General features: G+C 44.0%; 1 protein-coding gene across 7 annotated transcripts in view; it reads left to right on the forward strand.

Annotated features, from left to right (window-relative positions):
- CRPPA (CDP-L-ribitol pyrophosphorylase A) overlaps positions 1–24,926 on the forward strand; it is a 249,321-nt gene that overhangs the window by 12,925 nt on the left and 211,470 nt on the right. For all 7 annotated transcript variants that reach the window (XR_473753.3, XR_473754.3, XR_008912541.1 and 4 more), the window contains exon 3: positions 2,554–2,703. Coding sequence is in view for 4 of the 7 variants with exons in the window: in XM_007505429.3 (XP_007505491.1) it covers positions 2,554–2,703 (150 nt within the window). In the remaining 3 variants the exon portion in view is untranslated. The remainder of the gene's footprint in view (positions 1–2,553; positions 2,704–24,926) is intronic.

Below are 24,926 nucleotides of genomic sequence, written 5' to 3' on the forward strand. Positions count from 1 at the left end.
ATTGGGATGTAAACCGATCTTTTCCAATCCACAGGTCATGGCCCTATTGGGTCTAGCCCATTATGGCATCAGCTTTCAAGATTCTAAGTAGCTAAGCTTTAATTCCATTACCACCATTGACCTTATTGTTAGCACTGATGTCCACAGTCCATTTGACTTCATTCTCCTGGATATCTGACTCTAGATCAGGAACCACAGTATCATAGTTACTGGCGATGTTAAGATCTTTTTCGAATAGTTATTCTGAATATTCTTTCTACCTCTTCTTAATTTCTTCTACTTCTATTAGGTCCCTGACATTTTCATCTTTCATCATGCCCATTTTTGCATGAAATATTCCTTTGCTGTCTCTGACTTTCTTGACAAGATCTCTTGTCTTTCCTATTCTATTGTTTTCTTCTATTTCTTTGCATTGATTATTTAAGGAAACTTTCTTATTTCTCCTTGCTATTGTCTGGAATTCTGCATTCCCTTGGGTAGATCTTTCCTTTCCCTTTCCTTCTTTCCTTGGCAATTTCTTTTTTTTAACCCTTATCTTCTGTCTTGAAATCTATACTGTGTATTGGTTCAAAGGTAGAAGAGTGGTTAAGGGCTCGGCAAGAGGGTGGTGGTGGTTAAGTGAATTGCCCAGGGTCACACAGCTAGGAAGTATCTGAGTCCAGATTTGAACCCAGGACCTGCCATCTGTAGGCCTGGCTCTAAATCCACTGAGCCACCTAGCTGCCCCTCTTGTCAGCTATTTCTAAAGCCTCACACACTTTGGCTTTCATGCTTTTTCTTTGGGATATGGTATGGTATTGTGAACCTCTGTCCATCATTCTTCAGGTACTCTACTAGATCAGATCCATTAAATCTACTTATCACTTCTACTTCATAGTCATAAAGGATATTATTTAGATCATACCTATATGGTCTGATGGTTTTCCCTCCTTTCTTCAGTTTAAATCTGAATTTTAGAATAAGAAGCTCATTATTTGAGCCACAGTCAACTCCTGGTCTTGTTTTAATGGACTCTATAGAGGTTCTCCTTCTCTGACTTTGATACTGACCATTTGGTGATATTCTTGTGTAGAGTTTCTTTTGCGTTGTTGAAAAAGAATGTCTGCTACAACCAGCAAATCACCTTGACAAAACTCTAGTAGTCTAGCAGTTGTGTCTGACTTTTCATGACCCCATTTGCTTTTTTGGGGGGCAGAAATACTGGAGTGATTTGCTATTTTCTTCTCTAGCTCATATTATTGATGAGGAAAATGAGACAAATAAGGTTTGATGGCATGCCTGAAGTCACATAGCTAATGAATGTCTGAGGCCAGATTTGAACTCAGGTCTTCCTGACTCTAGGTCCAGCACTCTATCCCTGCACTACCTAGCTGCCCCAGGCTCATCAGAATGTTTGTATGTTTGATGAAGGACTCAAAGAACATGATTTTGAGGCAGCCTGTCTGGTAATTCCCTGCATCCTGAGGAGTCAATGTCATGAGGCGTCATTACTTGTGTACATGCCCACCATTGGATGTATAGATCAGGAAGCTGAAGGGAGAGAGATGGAGTGGTCCAGTGGAGAGAACCCCAGCTCTGGAATTGGAGGCTTCAGCCTAGCTTCTGATGATTAGGTCTTGGCCAGATTCTTTCCTCTTGCTGGGCCTTCTCTGTTTTATCTGCAAAGAAGAGGGTCAGATTAGAAGACCAGGAGAGGCACTGTGGGCCACTACTGGACTCAGAGGACCGTGGTCCAACCTGTTCTCTGATTGTTACAATGTTGGAGACCTTGAGCAAGTCCTCAGGATCCTTCTGTTTAAAACGAGGGAGCTCACTCCTGAGGTTCCATCCAGCTTGGCCTCTCCCATCCTGGGTTTCTCCCCAAGGCAGAGTGTGTTTTGGTTTATGGGAACAGCTTCCTGTTTCCTCAAAATTAAAAGTCAGGATGACTACGTTAATGATGTTACCATCAGAACAATGAAGTCAGGAAGCTTTGCTTGGAGAGGGACTGTCTGCCAGGAGAGTGCGGGCCAAGGAAATGCCTGAAAAAGTTTTGCTTTTCATAGAAATTAGAGCAAGACACGGAGTGAGGCAATGTTTCTTGTCACTGTTGATTCTCATCTCAGGGGCTCAAAGGATGCGCTTTAAATTGACTTAATTACATAATGTGTCAATGGAATATTGGAAATGGCACATTAGTTCACCCTTGCTTTTATAAATATGTCCACAGTCCACAATGCACTGGGGCTCTTTCCCAACAAACCTCTTTCTTTCTCATCAACAAACACCCCAGCCTCCTCAGAGAGTGGAGTCTTTTATGGTCACTGATTACAAATGTTGAACCTGGAAGGGAAAAGACTCTCTTCCCCCATTTCAGTCTTGGATGCTCCCCGTATGGGACCGGCTCCCCGGTTTCCCAATACTGCCTTCACCAGTGTTTCTTTGAGGAACCCACTGGAAGGACACCAAGTTCCAGGTGGTCCTGAATGAGGTCAGGAGGGCAGAAGTTTCCCTTTCCAGACTCTCCAGGCACAAAATATTATTCACTTGCTGCTTTCTCTTTTTATTCCACAGGCAGCGGGAGCTATCCGACCTCTCGTATCCACAGTCATTGCTCCTTCTGCCGATGGTTATTTAGACCAGTCACTGGACCGCGCCAAGCACCGAGCGAGTGAGATGCCACAGGCTTTCCTGTTTGACGTAATCTACCGGGCGTATTGTCAGGTAAGAACGGAAGGCTTGGAATTTTGTATTAATGAAGAAAACTTTATTTAAAAAACAAACAAACAACTTACCTCTTTTGAACAGAAATCGGTAAACCATATTGGAGCTGGGATTGTATTACTCCAGGCTACCTTTCTATTGTTTTGAGGTGAAAATATCTGTTTTCTCCATAAGCCTTTAAAAGACAAATTTTATCTCGCCAAAGTTACCAGTGGTCATAGTTGTCAAATCCAGTCCTCGTTGTTCTTGACTCCTCTGAAGCCTTGGCCACTGCTGCTTACTCTCTCCTCCCTGGTCGCTCTTTCCTTTTTACTCTAGGTTTTCAGGACACGCTAGACTCCTGGTTCTCCTCTTATCCACCTGAACTTTCTTTCTCCGTCTCCTTTGCTGGATCTTCCTCTTCCTTCACACCCTCTAACCTTAGGTGTCTCTCAGCGGTCTCTCCTGGGTCCTCTTCTTTTCTTTGATGCCCTTCTTTTGGCTCTCCCATCAGCTCCAATCAGTATATTTACTATTTCTATGCCAATAGGGTAGCTAGGTAGTACAGTGTATAGAGTGCCAGACCTGGAGTCAAGAAGACTCATCTTCTTGAGTTCAAATCTGGTCTCAGACACTAGTTGGGTGACCCTGGGCAAGTCGCTTAATCTTATTTCCCTCAGTTTCCTCATCCATAAAACAAGCTGGAGAAGGAAATGGCAAACTACTCCTGGATCTTTGGCAAGAATCTCAAATGGGGGCCTGAAGAGTTGGACATGATGAAACAACAACAAAAATATCAATGATTCTCTCATAACACACATCTACTCTTAATCCCTTGACCTACAGTCTCACATGTCCAACTTTCTTTCAGACATCTCAAACAAGATGTACAGGAGACATAAAAAAAAACAAAACTCAAGACAACCTTTACCTTCCATCTTCAAATTAATTCTAAGTATTAGCTCCAAGGCAGAAGAACGATAAAGGCTAGGCAATTGGGCTAAATGACATGCCCAGAAAGTGTCTGAAGCTAGATTTGAACCCTGGACCTCCCTTCTCGGGGCCTGATTCTCTGCCCCCTATGCCACCTTGCTACCCCATAGTAGATATCTTAAATTAGCATGTTCAAAATGGAACTCTATCTTTCCTGCTAAATCTTCACTCCCTCCTACTTCCCCTATTAATGTACAGGATAAAACCATCCCCCCAGGCCCTCAGGTTTACATCCTTGAAGTCATACTGGACTTCTCATTCTCTCTCTCACCCCTTCCCACCCTCTCCATGTCCAAGTGGTTGCCAAGGCATCTGATTTCACCTGTGCAGCATCTCTTGAATACGCCCCCTTTTCTCCTCTGCCTCTGTGCTCACCCTGGTGCAGACCCTCATTACCTCATGCCTGAAGTATTGCAGTAGCAGGTGGTAGTGGGTGTGTGGGGTCTGTCTGCCTCCAGTCTCTCCTCCTTCCAATTGTAAAAATTGAATTATATCTCTAATAATACAATTGGTATGTTTTATGAGGTTTATTAAAGATCATTAGAAATCAAGGAATAAAGAGGATACAAAATAAAAACCACGTGTCCATGGCTGATGAGCCCATTGAAAATCCCCACACTTAGCTTACCACCATACTTGCTGCATCATTGCAAAGGAAGAGAAACCCAGGGAGGCATTACTGCCAGTTAAATACCAATGGTGATCTCACCAAGGAGAGATTATAGGGAATTCTGGGAAATACCAAGGACTTCTGGGAATGAAGTCTAAGGTTCAGAATCTCCATTTATACACAGTCTATCCTCCTTTCCTAAAGAAAATTTCCTAAAGAAATTTCCTCATCATTTCACTCCCCCTACTCAATAAATCTCAGTGGCTTCCTATCACCTCCAGGATCCAATGTAAAATTCTCTACCATTCAAGTTCTTGATAATGTAGCCCCCTCCTCCCTTTCTAGTCTTCTGATACCTTGTGGCCATTCCTACCATTATAGTGTGATGAAATCCAGGAACACTGGCTATGAGTTACAAAAGGGCCATTTTAGTCTTGAGGTCAGGAAAGACTTTCTAATCCTGAGAACTACCCTAAAGTATAATGGATTTCTTTAAAAGGCAGAAAGATTCCTCTAATTGGAGGTCTTCAGGTAGTAGCTGGTCACCAATCATTTGTTTTATAGTGAGATTCATTTTTAGTGATAGACTGGACTAGTTGGCCACCAAAAACTCTGTGAACCCATATTCCTATTTTAAAGTAAAGCTTTACTAGAAAAGGGGGCTGAACCCCACCTTTACAAATCATGTAATAACCAAAGGCTGAGATACCTTGGTTGAATACATCAGTGTGCCCCAGTATTGTTTTTGAAGGAGGTAGAATGTTTTTATAATGACTATTTTTGATTTCCTTTTCTTAATATGTTATTGCTATCTTATTGTATACCTTTGCTAAAAATCTAATTATCTGGCTGATATTTAGTGGGAAGCATTCCAGTGGGGGCTCATGAACTACAGACCTAGAAAATCAGTCCCTTGGGAGTAGTCCTAAAACCCCAAGGCAGGTAATAATAGTGGTAGCTGCTTGTTTGGGATCCATTTCACCAATACTAGTGGGGATTGGGCATCTAAGTGGCACTGGTTAGAGTGTTGGACCTGAGGTTAGGAAGGACTGAGTTCAAATCAAGTCTTAAGACACTTCCTAAGCAAGCCACTTAACCTATAGAATGAACTAGAGAGGGAAATGGGAAATCACTCTGATATATTTGCCAAGAAAACCCCCAATGGGACATGAAGAGTCAAACTGCGAGAATAGCTTTTGAGGAAGTGTTTTATTGCATGGGGTATGACTTGACTTTTTTGACCAATCACAAAATGTTTCCTGTATGACCTCATCTGCCGTTCATCCAATAGCCCAAAAGCTTTACTTCTTTCAAATTGGTTAAAGACTTAGTCACAACTAGTTTGTACTTCTCAGTGATTTATTCAGTCAAGGTGGTTGGGCATTCCGTAATTGTATGAATTCAGTGTGTATATGTAGAAGAGGAACATAAGCTCATAGGTTGAGCTGGATGGAACCATTCGTGGCCATCCAGAGCCCTGCTCCTATCCAAAATCAATCCCTCATGGTCAGAGCCTTGTCTGATACAGACCTTCCCTATGATTTTAATTCTCCCTGATTTGACCCTTTCCTTTCCCTCAGCTCCCCCCACACCCATTGCCCTTTACCCCTTCTTCCAGGTGGCTCTTCCTTAACTTGTGCCCTTCAGCACATTCCATGTAGTATAAAGGCTCTTTGTGTGTGTGTGCCTCTCCCTCCCCTTTACCTGCCTGCCCGCCCCATTAGAGTTATGCCCCTTATAGTGGAGGGTGTTTTCCTTCCTTGTTTGTAGCCCCACTGCCCAGCCCAGCTCTTCACTCCTGGCCAGTGATTCATGCTAATTGTTCTCAATCCCAGTTGTCAAAGTTTCCAGGAGGGAAGGTTCTAAACCACCCACCTCTGCCTGGGAAATCCTGGGGGCTTTCATGGTGGGTTCATGCTACCCCGGGGAGTTCCAAGGCTCTTATTCAAGTCTTGGGGGAGTTACTGTTTACGATTACATGTCAAAACAACTTTTCACATAAGTTTTCGGAAGTTATATGATCCAGATCATCTCCTTCCTCATCTCTCTCCTCTCCCAGAGATAGAAAGCAATTGGATCTGGGTTCTACATGCATCATCATGCAAAGCGTATTTCCATATCGTTCATTTTTGTAAAAGAATAATCATAGAAAACCCAAATCCCTGAATAAAAACAAATAAATAAAGTGAAAAACGTATGCTTTGAGCTGCAGTTTGACTCCTACCATTCTTTCTCTGGAGGCAGATAAGCATTCTTTGTCCTACATCCTTCAGAATCGTCCTGGATCATTGAATTGCTGAGAGCAGCTCAGTCTTTCCCAGTGGATCATTCCACCTCGTTGCTGTCACTGTGCACACTGTTCTCCTGGTTCTGTTTATTTCAGTCTGCATCAGTCCATGCAGGTCTTTCCAGCTTTCTGAAGTCCTCCTGTTCTTCATTCTTAGAGCACAGTAGTATTCTGTCACTAACACGTACCACAGTTTCTTCAGCCATTTCCCAACTGATGGATACACCCCAGTTTACAATTCTTTGCCACCACAAAACGAATAACTACAATTAGAGATACAGTACAATAAATACAATCCTAAAAACAATACAATAACTACAACTATGAATACAATACCATGCCAAATGAATTTTTGTATTTAAAAAGCAGGTTCTTCCCCACCCCTTTCCCCCCTTTTTGTTTTCTTTCTTTGGGATATAGACCCAGTAGTGGTATTCCTGTATCAAAGGGTAAGCCCAGTTTTATTGCCCTTTGAGCATAGTTCCAAATTCCCCTCCAGAATGTTTGGATCAGTTTACTGCTGGGGGGTGTTGCTGTACCAGGTGGCTCCTCAGTTTCCCTGTAGTTAAAACGATGGACCGACCGTTATTTTTCATTATCAGTGAACTGGGTGAGGCAGTCAGGCCAGAAACATTTATTAAAGCCTTGCTGTTTGCCAGACACTGTGTTAAGGGCTGGGGATTTCATGTAGATAGAAAGAAAGGGGCCCACATTCTCCTGGGGGGAACCACAAGCCAAAAGGAGTCAAAAACATTCAATAAAATTTTCCAAAACTTAAAAAAACAAAACAAAAGGTGTAAAAAGTCTGAGTAGAGAACAGGAAGGGAAGGTGCCTGTGAGAGGGTTTGGCGTCCAGAGAGCCAGCATCCTAATGAGGAGAGATGGAGATATGGTGCCGTCACACCATCGGGGCTCCAGAAGGAGCTCACCAAGGCGAGAAGGGACTGACCTGGCAGAGGGAGGTTTGAGGGGGTGTAGACACCAGTTGGGGAGGGATGTTTCAGGTTGAAAAGGCAGCTGAATCATGAGGGCAGAGGCTGGGAGGGTCAGAAGTGAGGCAGTGAGTTACCCATCATTGTGGTCTTCTAAAACACTCTTGAGTAACCACTCGACATGGGGCATCCTAAAGGGCTTCAATATAGGGACCTGGAGATCCTCCTAAGTCACTCTCACTAAGAATTGATGATTGTCTGGATTTGGGGCTTTTGGGCTGTGCTATTTCACAGTGGATTGTGAGCTCTTTGAGGACAGGGATCCTTCCCCCCTCTTTTTGTATCCCCACAATTGGGTAAGTGGTATTGGCTGACTGATTGCACGACTGAGCTGCCCAGGAGTTTACCTGCGGGCCTGGGGAATAAACAGACATCTAGGAAACCCTGACTGAGCGTGGACTGGGGGCTCCACGTCCCCATTAGGCAGGATGAAGGCGTTCACCATTTTGATCCCGAGGGCCATATTTACTGAGCTTAGGGAAAGGAGGTTGAGTTTCCCAGTCCATACCAAACACTAACATTGTTCTCTCTTCCATCGGGAGACACACGTAGCTGTGTGTTTGAGGTGATGCCAGTGGTTGGGGCACCTCCCGGGCTCAGGGTAGCTTGTTTGCTTGCTTAGATAGTGTCTGGAAAGCATTCTGCAGCCAGCTCTATTGATGCTCTCCTTCATAATCATCTCATTCTTCTCATCCTTTTTGATTGGTTCAGTTAGAAAGCATCCCGGGACAAATGACTTGTCCTTTAGCTTTTGTTTTCAGTGTTCTCTTGTCGACGAATGTTTCTCAAACCTCCTTCTCCCTTCCTGGCAAGGAGGCTTCATCTTTTTATAGCTACCTTCGGGCAAGGAGCCTCGTGTTTTGTTCCCTTCACGTGGGTTTTGTTGGGAAACTCTCCAGATCTGTTGTGGTCCATTTTATGGTTCTGAAGGTGTACGTTCCGCCTGGCACAGCCCGTGTGCTCATTGCTGCATTCATGCTCTTCCCGTTCCACTTGGATTTCAGGATGCCAGGAAAGACCTGGATGTGCTTAGCGACAGCCTTCCTTTGGGGAATTTTAGACCCATGTGGCTTGCGTGGAGGAGACCAGGGTGCCTTCGAATGTCACCTTTGTCTGTAGGTTTTTTAGCCAAAGACTCGCGTCTCTCTTCCCTTTGTGCACGTTAGGAACTGGACACCTCCTGAATCCTGAACTTGTGTGGATTCAATTGGAGCAAGAGTCCAGCTTCATGGCTTTGGGCCACACTGTGTGGCTGTACAATCATCGGCGCCTGGTTGTGTGGATTTGTGTCTGGAAGTGGAGGGAGTTCTGATGGGTCTCACCCCAGAAATGATGTACGAGGTCTTTCCTCGAGGTGCCCAGCCCGAGTGATGCGTGTAAATTATACCAGCAGATGTTGGCATCTGTGCGATGCTTCACCAGAAGCTGTAAAAGCTTCATGTTACTGTATCTCCAGCTAGACGACCTGGCGACAAGAATTCTCTTTAGAAGTCAGGATGAGAGTGGCTCAGGGGGCTCTCCTGTAGGAGGCAGGCTTTATGAGGGCAAGAGAGGACCGGGGGCCTCCCTCTTGGGGCTAATGTGAGCCAAGGTGCAGGGGGGACCGAGGTTACGGGCAGATGGAGGCATTTGGCTCTTGAAGCACTGGCTAGAATTCTTCAGTATCCTTCTTGCCTCTTAGAATCCTTCCTTGCTTCCTTGCTTCCTTGCTTCCTTGCTTCCTTGCTTCCTTGCTTCCTTGCTTCCTTGCTTCCTTCCTTCCTTCCTTCCTTCCTTCCTTCCTTCCTTCCTTCCTTCCTTCCTTCCTTCCTTCCTTCCTTCCTTCCTTCCTTCCTTCCTTCCTTCCTTCCTTCCTTCCTTCCTTGTAAGGGCTAGGCAATGGGGTTTAAGTGACTTGCCCAGTCACATAGCTAGAAAGTATCTGAAGTTACTTTTGAACTCAGGACCTCCTATTTCCAGGCCTGGATCTCAATCCATTGAGCCACCCAGCTGCCCCAAGAACAGCGATTTCTTTAAGCATCAGCAGCATTCTGTGTACTCCTGGTAGTAATTAGCTATCTGGGAGTGGCTATTCAATACCATTAATTTCTCAGACTTAGGTCTGCTGGGGGAAATGTAGGACTCCTGTCCTGAGAGAAACCCTGGGTGGGGGGTTCCTTAAGAAGTGTGTATTCAAGGGGAAGCTAGGTAGCCTGGTGGATAGAGCTCCAGGCCTGGAGCCAGGAGGAACTGAGTTCAAATCTGGCCTTGGACACTTCCCAGCTCTGTAACTCCGGTCGGGTCACTGAACCCCAGTTGCCTAGCCCTTATGACTCTTCTGTCTTAGAAGGTAGGAGTTTAAAAAAAACAACAGCAATATGTATTCAAAGAAAGGACAAAACTCCTTTTTTTTCCTTCAAACATCCACAAATAAAACAAAAAACAAAAGGCTCTCTCCACTTCTTAGAGATTCCTATCACTTAAGCCTCTGGGTAAAGGAACGTAATAACCACAGAATTAAAGGATTATGGCACAGGAACTGGCATTCATCTTCCCTAGCCTGCCCACACCCCGTACTCAGGGGGCAAAACCCCACTGATTGTTTGAACAAACGGAGCCTGTATCCTGTCCTTGCTGCCAAAGCATTTGGGCTTTTCTGAACTAAGACAGGAAACCCATTGAAAAGATGGGAGAAGGAGGGGTCCGACCAGATGCCCTCCAAGGTCCTTTCTAGCTCCGAATCCATGATCCCATGAACTTCCGATGAATAATAGCTTTTTTGTCTACACACAAACACAAAGCCGAGTGACTTATAGAACCAGAGTCGCCATGTGGGGAGGACGTGGGCTTTCCAGCCACCCCCACCCCCGCTGTCCCCCCAGCCATCGCCATCCCCTTCCCAGCTCACCTGAGTCAGCCGGGGCAGGCTCCGTCCTCTGGTAGAGAAATGGGAACCTGGGGGGAGCCTGGGCACACGATGAGCACCCGCGAGGCTGCCCGAGACAAGGGAGACCTGGAGAGATTTACACCTCTTGGTCTTTGCACGAAGTTCAGGTTTCCTTTTGCTCTCTTGGAGCTAGTATTTGCTTGCGGGAGTACGACGTGTGAATGAAGGAATGGACGGCAGATCATTGAGTAGCCTTGGCAAGCGTCATGCTAAGTGCTGGCGGTACCGGCAGAAAGAAGTGGATGAGCCCCGCTCTCCAGAAGCTCACGCTCTCATTGGGAGAGACAGCGCATGCCAATTGAAGGAGCTGATAACAGACAGAAGGAGAGAAGGAGAGTAATCTGCTATGGGAAGAGAAGGTAAACTGAGGCAAGGATGGAAGAAGAGTGTTCAGTGGGATAAATGGCTGAAGAGAGAGGAATGACTGGGAAATAGAAGCAACTCTGAAAGATGGAGAAGATTGTCTCCAATTTACAGGCCAAGTGACTTTCTTCTGGTCACTCAGCTCCCTGATGTGGTAGGATGAGAATTCGGGTCTCTCGTCTTCCCACAATGCTGTAGTGGCTGGAGTAGAAGGAGGGTGTCCAACAGGAAAGATGTCCCATCGAAGTGCTTTGAGGAATGGACTGTTTCCTATCAAGCTGGCCATCTGGTGAGTTGAAGTCAGCTCCAAGAGGAGTCTAAACTGCCTTTAGTAACGTGATGTAGACGCAACTTGTAAGGCAGTTCAGGAGCCTCCAGCTTTGTCCCCTCCCTGTTCTCACCATTCCCTTCTGTCACATCAGTCCCCCCTTCCCGACCCTGTTTCTCTGTATTTAGTCAGTGCCCCTCTCGGGGGGGGGGGCATATACTGCTTCTCCCCAGAGACAGTGACCCCGGAGAGCTGTGGCTGGCTCCCTGTGTATCCCAGCGCCTCGCCGAGTAGCGGGCACGTGCTGAAGGGGTTTAAGGAGCGTCTACCCAGCGACTGACTCACTCCCTGGTGAGGAAAGCCTCAGCGGGGAAGGGGGCTTCGTAAGACCTTGTCGGCTTACTGATGATGGAGCCCAGACTTGGCTTGCTGGGCTCCTCCTGGGCACCCTCACTCTCCCGGGTCCCTCAGCTCGAGGAGCATGATGCCATTTCCAAGTCTTGTGTGACCCAAGCTGCCCAGCCTGGAGCTGCTCTTCATTGGCTCTTTTTTTGACTTGGAGGGAAAATCACAGGGAGTGATTTCAGCTGCATCATTACTGTGGCCCTTGGCTTCCTCGCCAGCTGCTCTCCCTGTCCCATGTGTCCTGAATGGAGGAGGGCTTGCATTGCTGACATGAAGCGTCAGAGCTAGCAGAATTCTGTCCGGTTGGCAGGTCTGGTGCTGCGTGTAGCCTGAATGTTAGCTCAAATCTTCAGTGTCCAGCCAATGGAGTCCTTTTGGCCAAGTTGTTTAGTCTTTCACCTATTTCTCCGATCCTTCATTTGGGTGCAGGGAAATGAGGGCAGCATCCCTTGTCCTCGCTCCCTCCACATCTCCTCTCATGCTGTGGTCCCTGCCTGTCAAGCTAAATATTTCCTGTGCCACTATTCTAGCACAACTCAGTTCCTGCACCCAAGATTCTCTGCCCTTGGGGTCTGGTGAAGTTGGTATCTTTTCTCTGACTCTCTGGACAGGGAAGATCTGCTCTTTGAATTGGGACTAATTGTGTGACCTTGGTCATGTCATTTAACTAATCTTTACCTCAGTTTCTTCAACTGTAAAATGAGGGTAATAATAGCATCTACCTCCCAGTGTTGTTCCAAGGATCAAGTGAGATAATATTTGTAAAACACTTTTCAATACTATTATTGTTGCTATTATTACATGACTTCCAGTGACTTCCTTCCTTGGGGCATTCACCGGTGGTCCCAGTCAGGGGATCTTTCTTCTTTCTCCTTGGATCCATCTCCTGTCCTGGGCGGTTTTCCTGAAGCAGAGATGAGCTCGATGAGGATAGCCTGCTCCTCTCTGGACTGGTGTATGGGTGCCAGTCTTTGAAGATAGCCCCTTCCTGAGCTCTCAAATCTCCATTGCTTCTAATGCGTCTCTCCTCTTGCACAGCCCAGTCCATTCTGCATTTGAAGGCTGCTACTATATTATCCTTAGATTGAAGTCCTTCTAATGGTCCAGGATCGTATATGTGAGGAGATATCCTCCTTTGGTGTCTTCTCATCCAGTACAGCAAGCATTTATGTATTAAGTGCCCACTCTGTTCCAGGGCTGTGGGAGGCTCTGGAGATACAGAAACCAATGAAAGGGCCCTTTCCCTCAAGGACTTTACTTGGCTGGTGGGTTTGGGGAGCAGAATTCAAAATATTCATTCATTCTTTTCTGTATGCAGGTATGTATGTCTTTATGGGTGCCAGTGACTGCAGGAATTAGGAAAAGGCTCCTCACACAAGCTGAATTATCTCATGGCATGGAGGAGGCTCTGGGGGCTTCCTGGTAGAGCTCCAGATCAGGCAGATCTTGCTAAGCTGGGATGCCTTCACGAACTGACCCAGAGATCATCTGTGTATCTTGCCTAATCATTACCCTTGCCAAGCTTAGAGATCCATCCCCCTTGGCAGAAGAGGTTTTGTCTATAAGTAATAAATGGGGGACCTACTTCTAAGGCACAGAGGGGCTGGGATCTGCATGGTGAAGGGATCCACATAGGTGAATTCTTCTGTCTTTAAGGTTGGCTTAGCTCTGCTGTCTCCATTCTACACTAGTCCTTTGCCCATCTCTCTCAGGTGTAAGGGCCACTCCTATACCACCCAAATGACATTATAAAGACTTCAGTTGCCTTCTCTGGTTTGGCTTTTGATCCCCTAATAGCATGTAAGCTCCTCTAAGGCAGGGCTATCTTATTTTTGACTTTTTATTCTTAGTGCCTTGGTTAGTCAGTGCCTCGTACATAGTGGGTACTTTAGAAGTGTGTGTGTGTGTGAGTGATTGGAACATAAGACACTTTGACTAGCAGATAAATACGGATTTCTTTCAGAAGCCAGTGAAATCAGCACTTTTCAAAATGGCGGCCCTGACACTTTCTGATACATTAGGTTGAGAAAATTGGAGACAACCTAGAAGCCTCACTGTACAATGTTGGCAAATTTCTTGCAAGCGTTTCCCTAGTTCTTACTTGTTCTTCAGGGACTATGTCTTAACAAGATTGGAACATCTGTCTTTTGACTGTGCTAGACAACTTCAAAAACCAGACCAAACCAACTTTAATGTCATGTGGATGATGTCCAATAGCAAATGTCTGCAAGACCAACAAGGAGAACAAGAGATGAGGCAAAGAGAGGGCACAGAAGAAGAGCGAGGACAGGAAGGAAGGGAGCAATGGCATAATGGTACGAATTACTTCCTTCCTGTGGTTTGTTCTGAATTCACAGCTTTGTGTAGGATAGAGAAATGAGGGCCTGGGAAACAAATCTTTCAGTTACAGGAGATTACTGGAAAGCTCTTGTGTTTGTGTTTTTCTGTTAAGAAAAGCAAAGGTGGAGAATGGAATGCATGGGAAATTATGCACAATAGAAACACTTACTCTATAATAAGCAGGAGGCAAACAGGCCTCTTAAAGATGTCAAGGGAAGTATGTTTTGTTACATCTCCTAAAATCCTGTGCTCTTTGTGATGTTATTTGGAAAGGAAAGCCGACTTATGAAAATGAATGGCTTTGGAGGGGAGAGATGTAGAAATTCCTTCCCTTGAGCTCCTGTGACTATGTATTTCAAATTACGGATTAGCACCTGAGGGTTGGGGAGGAGGCATAGAGGTGGGGAGGATCTCCAGGGGAGCAATCAGGAGCTATAGATCCTCAAGCTAGTATTTGGTGACAGCAGTTGAATGTGATCTGTGGGAACATGAAATGGAGGATCCTACATGATAAGAACTGGAAGGACCCTAATCCTCATCTAGCCCAGCCCTGATTCCCCCCTCTCCATTTTATATGTGGAAAATCAGGGGTCCAGAAAAGCTTGACCAATGTAAAGGTTGTAAGAGAAATTTCAATCCCAAGGCAAGGAGTGCTTAGAATGAAGACTAAAGGGACGTGCTCTACTGGGGGATATTTTAGACTATTGGCGGTTGCAGAATTTCATGGCTGGCAGAGATATTCCTACAGTCTTCTCATATTTCTAGGAAATAGCTCTAATGCTCACCCAAACTTCCATCTGTACAACAGATCCATACCAAATTCACACATCATGATTAATTTCCAGCTTTTAGTCATCTTGACCTCTGCCATCATAAATGATACCCTTTTCTTACCATGGTCCTCCCTGTGGCATAAGCCTAGTAGTATGATCACTAGCTCTTTGGGTACATTCAACTCAGCCACTTTTCTTGCCTAGTTTCAAACTTCTACCTGAATGGTTAGATCAAATTCACGGCTCTACCCAAAGGGAACCAACATGCCTATTCCCCAATTTATCCACCACTTATATTTTTTCCTCACTGGCTTTGCCAGCTTCATGGATGTGCGATGATAACTTAAAGTTATTTTATTCTTCACCTCTTTGATTATCAGAGATCTTGAAACATCTTTTAGATTGTTGTCAATAATTTTCCTTTATTCCTTGAAAACCATCTGCTTGCATCTCTTGATCACTTAGCTATTAGGGATAACTCCTAATATTACATATTTGCATCAATTCTTTATAGATTTTGGATGCCAGATCATTATCAGAGTTGTTTAATGAAAATATCCCCAAACAGTTCAGGGTATTTTCTTTTATTTGAACTCAAGTATATTTGTGTAAATACTTTTTGATTTCAATAACAATTTTTCATTTTTTCTATTGTGATCTTCACTGTTGTGTTTAGCTAGGAATTTTTCCTCTTTCCACAGTTGTGAGAGAAAAGACCTTTCCTTTGCCTCTAATTTCTCAATAATGGGATTCTGATTAGTTAAGTCATTAGTTCATTTGAATTCATTCAATTTCATTAATTAATTCCCCATGGTGGAAAATGCAGGCCTGAACCGATTTTCTGCCAAACCATCCTCTGGTTTTCCCAGTGATTCTTGTTCAGCAAAGTTCCTTTCGTGGTGGTTTGTGGTCTTATATCTACTGAACTTGAGAGAGCTGTTCAAATATGCCTGTTTCTCTTTTATCTCAACTTTTTAGGATTCTCCGTGTGACCCGTTCAGTGTTACAGGACACTGCAGAATGATTTGGTGGTGAAACTTGTCAGGTTATTGTACAATCATTTTATTGAGGTTTTGGAGCGGGAATCATGTTGGAGGGACCATGACAGTTGCAAAGAGAGAAAAGTAAAGTTCTTTTAACCATTAGCATTTTAGAGCAGTGTTTTGCATATAGAAAGCATTTAATAAATGCTTTATTTATCACAGCAAATGCTCATTGACTTTTAAATCCAATTAAAACCCAACTTTACTGATTAGGAAAAATAATTTAATTTCAGAGATTAAAGGGGATCAAGTACTATTCCACTCCTACATCATCATAGCAAACAATTTGTTGGAAATCTTTCTCTAGAGAGCCAGCAAGAGCTAAGGTAAAGCTTGTAAGACAGTTCACCTTCTCCTACTGTTCCCCCCAAACCCTCACCATGTTCCTTCCAGGCTAAGCATCTTATAGTAAGTAGGACTAAGAAGTAGTATTTAGAGAGCACTTTAAAACACTTTACAAATATCATTTTAGTTTTATTCTTAAACACAACCCTTGGAGGTTGGCACTATGATTATCCCTAATTTGCAGAAGAGGAAACTGAGACAGAGGTTAAGAGACTTGTTCAGTGTCACAAGTAATAATTATCTGGGACTTTCTTTGTCACAAGGTCTTCTTGACTCCTCATTGAGCCCCATAACCACTGTACCACCTAGCTGCCTCAAGAAGATCCCTTTTCCCTTAAGGGCTAAGCCTAGATTACCTCTTGGAAGAACAACCATCCATGCCAAAACAGGAAGGAAGAACAAATGATTGTGGGTAATAAGGAGAGTTGGCAGATGTTCATGAAGGTTGTGGCCATGATGGGAGCCAGATGCATCCACGAATAGCAGCCCTGCCTCCCTTCCAGAGGAGAGCCCACAGCACAAAAGAGGCATAGCTGCCACCACAGAAACATCTAAAAAAGAAACTAGGATGAAGCCAAACATTTGTGATCCTATTTCTCAAGTTAGGAGACGTTTTCTTTGAAGTGGCCATCCATCACCTTTTAGCATGACAAAGCTAACATTCTTTTCAGCAGTTGACTTCAACTTTTAAGTGGCCAAAATAGCAGAATTATAGAGCTCTATATGTCTGAAGCAGTGGAGGGAGGGATATATATCTTCATATAAAAGTGGGGCTCTGAGGGAACATTTTTGCACATTTATTTGGTAAATGACAAGACTATGGATCTGCCAAATAGAGTAGACTGCAGACAAGAGCCCATCTCTGACCCTTCCTAGAATACGGGAAAATAAAGGGCTTTGATCCCAGGATATCTTTTTATCATGAAAAAAAGACATTTCTGCCCCAAGTCCCATCACATGTTGTTGTATCCTTAACGTACTTTTAGAATTAGCCAAAGGATTCAGTGTGGGATAATCTCCAGGATACAATATAAAATCCTCTCTTTGGGATCCAGAGTTTTTTCTGACCCCCCCCCTCCCTTCACACATGCCCCCATTTCCCTCCTTCTTATAGTTTGCAGCTCACATGTGCTAAGCAATCCATTGACACGTACGTCTCCCTTATTTCATGAATAACATACCCTGTCTCCTGACTGATTATTCTCACTAACTGTTCCCATTCCCCATGTGCGGAATTCTCTCCTTTCTTATCTCTGGCTTCTGCCCTTCCTGTCTTCTGTCAGGTCCCAATAAAATCCTATCTTCTGGAGGAAGCCTTCCCAGTCCTCCTGATGTCTTGTCCTTATTTGATCCTTGGCTCTTTCCTTTTTGGTTAAAATGGCCATTTGTACTTGTTTCTTCCTTGAAAACATTCTTGGTAGTCCTTCACAGCCAATCCCCCATCCTGGCTCCACTGGCTGTTTGATGGTATTTTTTGAGAATTTCAGGGACCAATCAGGTAGTTTCCTTGAGCTTATTCTCTGGGGGAAAATAGTTTGTGTTTTGAACTTTTTTGTTGGCTCCCAGATATCTTTATTTATGTTTTCTTGGGATGTCTGTAGTAAGAGCCATTTCTTGTATGTGAGATTTGGGTTTGTGGCCTTTGGTGAGTGTAAGACTTTCCAGTGGCAATAGCCAAATTTTCTCATCTGAGGTTAATGATGCTTTGGTGCCCCTGGGCCCATCACCATGGACCCTCCCAACAGTGATAGAGCTTATAACCTATCCACACCTGCTCCTCTAGTTCAATTCTCATCCCTCCCTCATCTTTTGCATGAGGATCTTATAGTTTGCCAGAGGTCACATTCCATGTGCCCTGACTGCTGGTCCAGCATGATTCATGATTGGCCCAGCACATTCTTGATCTCGCTCATTTTTTTTAAACTTTTTTTGGAAACTTTTATTTAATTAGTTATTTAGAATATTTTTCCATGGTTACAAGAATCATATTATTTCCCTCCCTCCCCTCCCCCATCCCTTCCCTTAGCTGACATGCAATTCCACTGGGTATTACTTGTGTCCTTGATCAGAACCTATTTCCATGTTGTTGATGTTTGCACTAGGATGTTCATTTAGTCTACATCCCCAACCATATCCCCCCTCTACCCATGTAATGCAGTTGTTTTTCTTCTCTGTTTCTACTCCCACAGTTCTTTATCTGGATGTGGATAGCATTCTTTTTCATAAGTCCCTCAGAATTGTCCTGGGTCATTGCATTGCTGCCAGTAGAGAATTCCATTACATTCAATTGTGCCACAGTGCATCAGTCTCTGTGTACAATGTTCTCCTGGTTCTGCTCCTCTCACTCTGCATCAGTTCCTAGAGGTTGTTCCAGTTCACGTGGGATTCCTCCAAGTCATTATTCCTTTGGCCACAATAATATTCCAATCTTGCTCATTCTTTTTTTAAAATTTAATTAGATAATTTAGAATATTTTTCCATGGTTGCAAGACTAATGTTCTTTCCTTCCCCTTCCCCCACTCCCTTCCTTTCTCTGACACACAATTCCTCGGAGTTTTACATGTGTCATTGATCAAGACCCATTTCCATACAATTAATATTTGCATTAGGGTGATTGTTTAGAGTCTACATCCTCAATCATATCCCCCTTGACCCATGTATTCAAGCAATTGTTTTTCTTCTGTGTTTCTACTCCCACAGTTTTTCATCTGCAAGTGGATAGTGGTTTTTCTCATAGATCCCTCCAAGTTGTTCATGATCACTGCATTGTCCCTAGTGGAAGAGTCCATTACATTCAATCGCACCATAGTGTATCTGTCTCTGTGTACAATGTTCTCCTGCTTCTGCTCCTCTCACTCTGCATCACTTCCTGGAGGTTGTCCTAGTTCACATGGAATCCTTCCAGTTCAGTTTTCCTTTTAGCACAATAGTATTCCATCACCAACAGATACCACAATTTGTTCAGCCATTCCCTAATTGGAGGGCATCCCCTCATTTTCCAATTTTTTTTCCACCACAAACAGTGTCAGTCTCTCTCATTCTTGATGTCTTTTAGGCCCCTTCTCCATGCACATCTTACTTGCTGAATGATGGTCTCTCCTTCCACTCACTGTTGACCCTTGTAATGTTAATTTTTTCCAGAGATGATAGTATTCTGTGGTTCACAAAAATAGTGAGTTTTTTTTAAGATCTGGAATTTGGATAGAAGGAGCAGCTTAGAACTTTGGAATAGGTCAGTTTTCCCCAAAACATTTGAAAAAGGGAATTCCCTCAATACCAATTCCATTCTATAGACATTTACTTAGTCCCGCTTATGTTCAGAGCACTGGGTCAGGTATTGGGCATAATTAGAAAATTCAAGAGTATTGTGAAACAACTTGTACAAACTTTTATTAAGTGTTAATAACCATGTGCCAGATGCTGCGGACATTCCCCTTGGCCTCATGGCACTCACTATCTAGAATGGCAGCAGTCGCTTAACTGGTCTGTCTTTAGCCCTTCTTTTTCCAGTCTGTTGGACACACTGCTAGGGAATGAATCTTTCTAAAGCACATCCTTAATTGCGTTAACTCCAATGCCAAACCATCTTCAGTGGCTTTTAATTGCATTCTGAATAAAGGCCAAACTCATCAGCCTATTTTTAATAATAATGATGATGATGATTTTAAAGTTTAGAAAATGAATTTCCTATTCCCAAGGAATGTGCAGGAATCTGTCTTCTCTCTATGGGTTTTTGTTCCTTGTTAATTCCTTCCCTCCAACTCTCTTAAGCCAATGACTCTATAGAGCCTTGGCAATCTCTTTTAAAGATTGAAGTGACTGATGCATCCTCTCTTAAGAGTTTTCCCACTTATCCTGTTTATACAAGTAGGACCTGGTTAGGGAGGGCAGATGTGTCTTGGGTATGATGAGCCATTGCAGCGGCTGGTGCAGTGCCCCAGATGTCTGAATCAGTAACAGAGCTTTCATCTTGAGTGTATCACAGTGAAGTCTCATCCATTGCCAAGAATGGAGGAGAGAGAAAGCTGAGCTTTTAACTTGTGGTTCAGGCAGGGCTCCGGCCTATTGATCTGTTGCCTAGAAAAGCCAGACATAACCCAACAGAAGGGACTGTTAACTCTCTAGTGATTTTAATGTTGGCATCTCCAGGCACAGCTATTGTTGTTGAGATTAGTCATGTCTGAAATAGTTCTGTGGGATCAACCTCTGGCGGGCCTCCATTAATCCTCTTCAGTGAATAAAAGCTAATTTTTTCCCTTGTTGCAATGATGATTTATGAGGTTCTGGGGTTCTAGTTGTCTCTGCAACCCCTGATGTCTTAGGGGCAACCCTGTGGCTTCCAGCATTTACTGCTTGCTGTTATTTCAAGTTGCACAGGAGGGACAATGGCGTTTCTGTATTCAGATGATTGGGGAAGTCTGTCTTTATGAAGTTTGGGATTTGATGGGGTTGTTGGTCCCCAGAACTTTTCTCCTAGGCCTTGAGGTCTGTCTCACTATTACTACAACCTCTTGAGTACTGGAGGTAGCTTCCAACCATTCAGATGAATAGTGCGTGTTTGGATAGGAACACTGGAATTCCCTTGAGAGTGAGTTGGGGAAGACTGCTTCATGAGAGGATGGCCTGAAATTATGGGCATGGTAGGGACCCCAGTAGCACATCTGGTCTATGTCCTTATCCTAAGATAAGTCTGGGGCTAATTGGATTCCCAGCCTTTCGATCTGTACAGCTTCCTTCCTTCCTTCCTTCCTTCCTTCCTTCCTTCCTTCCTTCCTTCCTTCCTTCCTTCCTTCCTTCCTTCCTTCCTTCCTTCCTTCCTTCCTTCCTTCCTTCCTTCCTTCCTTCCTTCCTTCCTTCCTTCCTTCCTTCCTTCCTTCCTTCCTTCCTTTTCCTTCCTTCCTTCCTTCCTTCCTTCCTTCCTTCCTTCCTTCCTTCCTTCCTTCCTTCCTTCCTTCCTTCCTTCCTTCCTTCCTTCCTTCCTTCCTTCCTTCCTTCCTTCCTTCTTTCCTTCCTTCCTTCCTTCCTTCCTTCCTTCCTTCCTTCCTTCCTTCCTTCCTTTCTTCCTTTCTTCCTTCCTTCCTTCCTTCCTTCCTTCCTTCCTTCCTTCCTTCCTTCCTTCCTTCCTTCCTTCCTTCCTTCCTTCCTTCCTTCCTTCCTTCCTTCCTTCCTTCCTTCCTGTTTTTTCCTTCTGAGATGAGTTTCCAAAGATAATTGTTTTACCTCAGGGTTCTTACAGGGTACAGGGTACTGGCTTCCAAAGAATGTTAAATTAAATTGATTGGACCAGAAGAAGTAGATAGATAGTGCATTAAGGAAGCATCTCAGCGGTACAGAGGATGAAATGCAGGGTTAAGGAGATCTGAGTTTAGATCTGGCTTCAGGAACTTAATATCATTGTGACCCTGGGCAAGTCATTTAACTTATGTTTGCCTCAATTTCCTCAGATCTAAAATAACGATGATAAGACCATCTAACATGTGAGGTTCTTGGGAAATTTAAATGATACTGTTTTTTTTAAGTGCTTAACTAGTGCCTGCCACATAGTAGGTACTATATAAATGATTATTCCCTTCCTGTCCCATCTAAGATTCCTTTTAGTTCCAATTTGATGATTCTGTTTCTGGAACTTCGTAGCACACTTGGTTCATGTGTGGTTAATTGCATCCATTTGGTCATGTGCCAGAGCTCCAGATCCATCCCCATCTATTTCCCCTTTTTAATAGTCAGCTTTGTTGTTAAAGGTGCAGTGACCTTGGGAGACTAGAGAGAGGTATATTCAAGATCTGCAATTTTGATTTTAAAATAATCATGGAAAGTTTCTAAGAAGGCCAGCCCAATCCCAGAGAAAATAGGTCAGGAAGTGACTATTTTTGCCACATTTACAGAATAACATTGATTTATATCAGAGTTGGAAACTAGGTCAATATTAAGAAAATGATTAAGGTACTTGAGAAAGGTACTCTGTTTCTCACTGACTGTATCGTGTGACCCTGGGTAAGTCATAAGCTCTTTAGTGCTCTGGGAAGCTTTCTGAGACCATCAGATACAAAGTGTATGTAGACTTCCATTGGTAGAGGGGCTCACCTATTCTAGGAGCTTCCTATATCAATTAAATCACATTTAGTCTCATCCCATTGCCTTTACTTGGAATATAGTCTATATATTTTGATATATGACTAACTATAAGCTCTTTGAGGTTAGGGGCTGTTTCAGTTTTTGACTTTCCAGTGCTCAGTTGATATGTGACACATAGGTGTAAACAGATGTTAATAAATGCTTATTGATTCGCCTGGCCTTATATGGCTGTGCTATTCACCCCAAGGTAGGATTAGGCACTCTGATATCATGACCTCCAACCATGACTACTGGGCCACCAATGGGGTGCCATTAGCATCAATCAACTCCCTGTGTGAAGGCAGCTTGCTTTTGTATAATATAGGCAGTGCAGCAAGTGTGTCGTTATGTCTGTTGACTAAATATATCGCTGAGGCTCAGGCTACAATAGTTACTACCTTACACACACCCAACAAATTCTTGTTATCGAGACAGCCACCATTTTGCTTTTGTCTTTGTATTTCCAGGGCCAAGTACAGTGCCCACTGTGTAGTAGGGTGTTAAATAAATGACTGTGGAAGAACTTATGAAATTTAGAGGCTTCTGTTTTGGAGTAAATGGCCATGCCTGTGGGTGAGGCAGGGTGGTGAAGTGAACAGAACATTCATCTCGCAATTAGAGACTCTGGGTCAAGTCTTGACCACACTTACTTCTTGTTTGGCCAGCAGTAGAATCAAAGTCTTTAAATGGGGGCCAGTAAAGCTCAGAGTGCCCCAGAGTGGGCCAAATCCTTCTCAAGGCAGACGACGAGTTCTTTTGGTGCATTCACATTTTTGGCAGTCATGTCCCAGAATGGCTCTTGTTGAGCTCATGGTCCAATTCATACCTAAACAGGAATCTCTTCTGTAATATTGCCAAAAGATGGGCATCCAGCCTCCCCTTGAATGCTTTCAGCAATGGGGAACTCTCTCCCTCCAGAAGTTACCCATTGAAATTTTGGACAAGTGTTTTTTTTTTTATGATACCAGTTCTGAATCTACCTCTCAACAGCTCTTTTCCCCTTCCTCTTTTCTCTTACCCCCCTTCTCTTCCCACAAACAAAATAAAAATAACAACAAAAAAAATGATTTTCATTTCTGTATTCTGAGACCCAGCTGGAAACATTCTAATACTTCCATGTGGCAGTCTGCAATGGTTTCTTGTGAGATTGGAAGGGGGTCTCTAGTGTAGTGCCCCTGGGATTTGTGCTTGAACCCCATGCCATTGAACGCTTTCTTCAATATCCTAGATAAAGGCATTGATATCCCCCTAATCAGAGTTATAGATGACACAAGTTTGGGAGTGATGGTGGTCCCCCTTGATGACAGAGTCCTGGTTCCCAAAAAGCCTGAAAGACAAAATCATTGGACATGATGATGAGGAAGAACATATGTCTAGTCAGACCTTTGGGTTAAGCAAATCAACATCAGAACCACAAGATGGGATAAAAATGGCCAGACCCCAGTTTGTTTGAAAAAGGCCTGGGTGTTTTGGTGGTAGCAAGCTCAGTTGGAGTCAAGTGGGCAATGGCAGCCAAGACCAGCCAAGAGATGATTATGGCTGCAGTAGGAGATGCTTACTGGTGGTCAGATGATTTTGGATTGCCAAGCTCAGGTTTGAGTGCCACAGTGAGGAAGGGAATTGACAAATTACAGAACTCCAAGGAGAGCCACCAGGATGGTGAAGGGCTTCCATTCCTTGCCATATGAGGTTTTAGTTTATCTCAAGGTGGAGTAGACCCAGCGCAATGATGGCACTTTCCAGTAGGAGGAAGGATTAGACTTGTTCTGCTTGGCCCCTGAGGGCAGAATCAGAAGCAATGGAAGGGCAAAGAGGGAAATTTTCGCCTAGTTTTAGGAAAAAAAAATTCCAACAAAAATTCCTTTTCACTATTAGAGAGATTAAAAACTGGGATTTGGAATTCCAAAAATTTTCTCTTGGAGTTAGTGAATGGGAAATCATTGGACAAGATGGCTGCTGGAGGCTCTGTAAACTTGGGTGTTGCTTGGAATTGGGATACTTCTTTGTAAAAACAAAGTAAATGTTATGGCCCTGTGGGCAAGCTGTGCCTTTTTTAGAAGAACCCTTGCTAGAAGGATAATGGAGGCAAACCCAGGGTAACCGAGGACATAGGGTAACTTCAGGGAGCAGTCATGTGTATGATTAAGAGTTTAGGGGGCAGCTGGGTAGCTCAGTGGATTGAGAGCCAGGCCTAGAGATGGGAGATCCTAGGTTCAAATCTGGCCTTAGACACTTCCCAGCTGTGTGACTCTGGGCAAATCACTTGACCCCCATTGCCTAGCCCTTACCACTCTTCTGCGTTGGAGCCAATACACAGTATTGACTCCAAGACAGAAGGTGAGGGTTTAAAAAAAAAAAAAGAGTTTATTAGCTCTCCACTGTGCCGAGGCAGAGGGGAGCCACTGATGATTTTGGTGCTGGGGGTGTCAAGTGGTCAGACATATTCCTGAGGAAGATGATTTGGGCAGCTGTTTGGAGACTGGAATAGAGAGGGGAAGCGACTGGAGTGGAAGCAGGGAATCCAGTGGGGGGTGGGGGGAGTATTATAGTATGGTAGTTGAGTAACAAATCACAGGACAAATCACAAAGAAGAGTTAGTGCTTAGGGAGCATGAGGATGTTGGGGGTGATGCCAAGGGCAGGAAGGAGAAAGCTGGATTCACACCTATGCCGGGTTTGAGGACCTGAATGAGATGCTTTGTAGTGGGAGGGCAGATGAGGGAGGAATGGAGAGGCTGAGTCACAAGACTTAGAAATTGATTGTCCTGCCTTAGGGAGGGAGAGGG

Source organism: Monodelphis domestica, chromosome 5 (assembly GCF_027887165.1).
Source record: "Monodelphis domestica isolate mMonDom1 chromosome 5, mMonDom1.pri, whole genome shotgun sequence".
NCBI classification, from domain to species: domain Eukaryota; kingdom Metazoa; phylum Chordata; class Mammalia; order Didelphimorphia; family Didelphidae; genus Monodelphis; species Monodelphis domestica.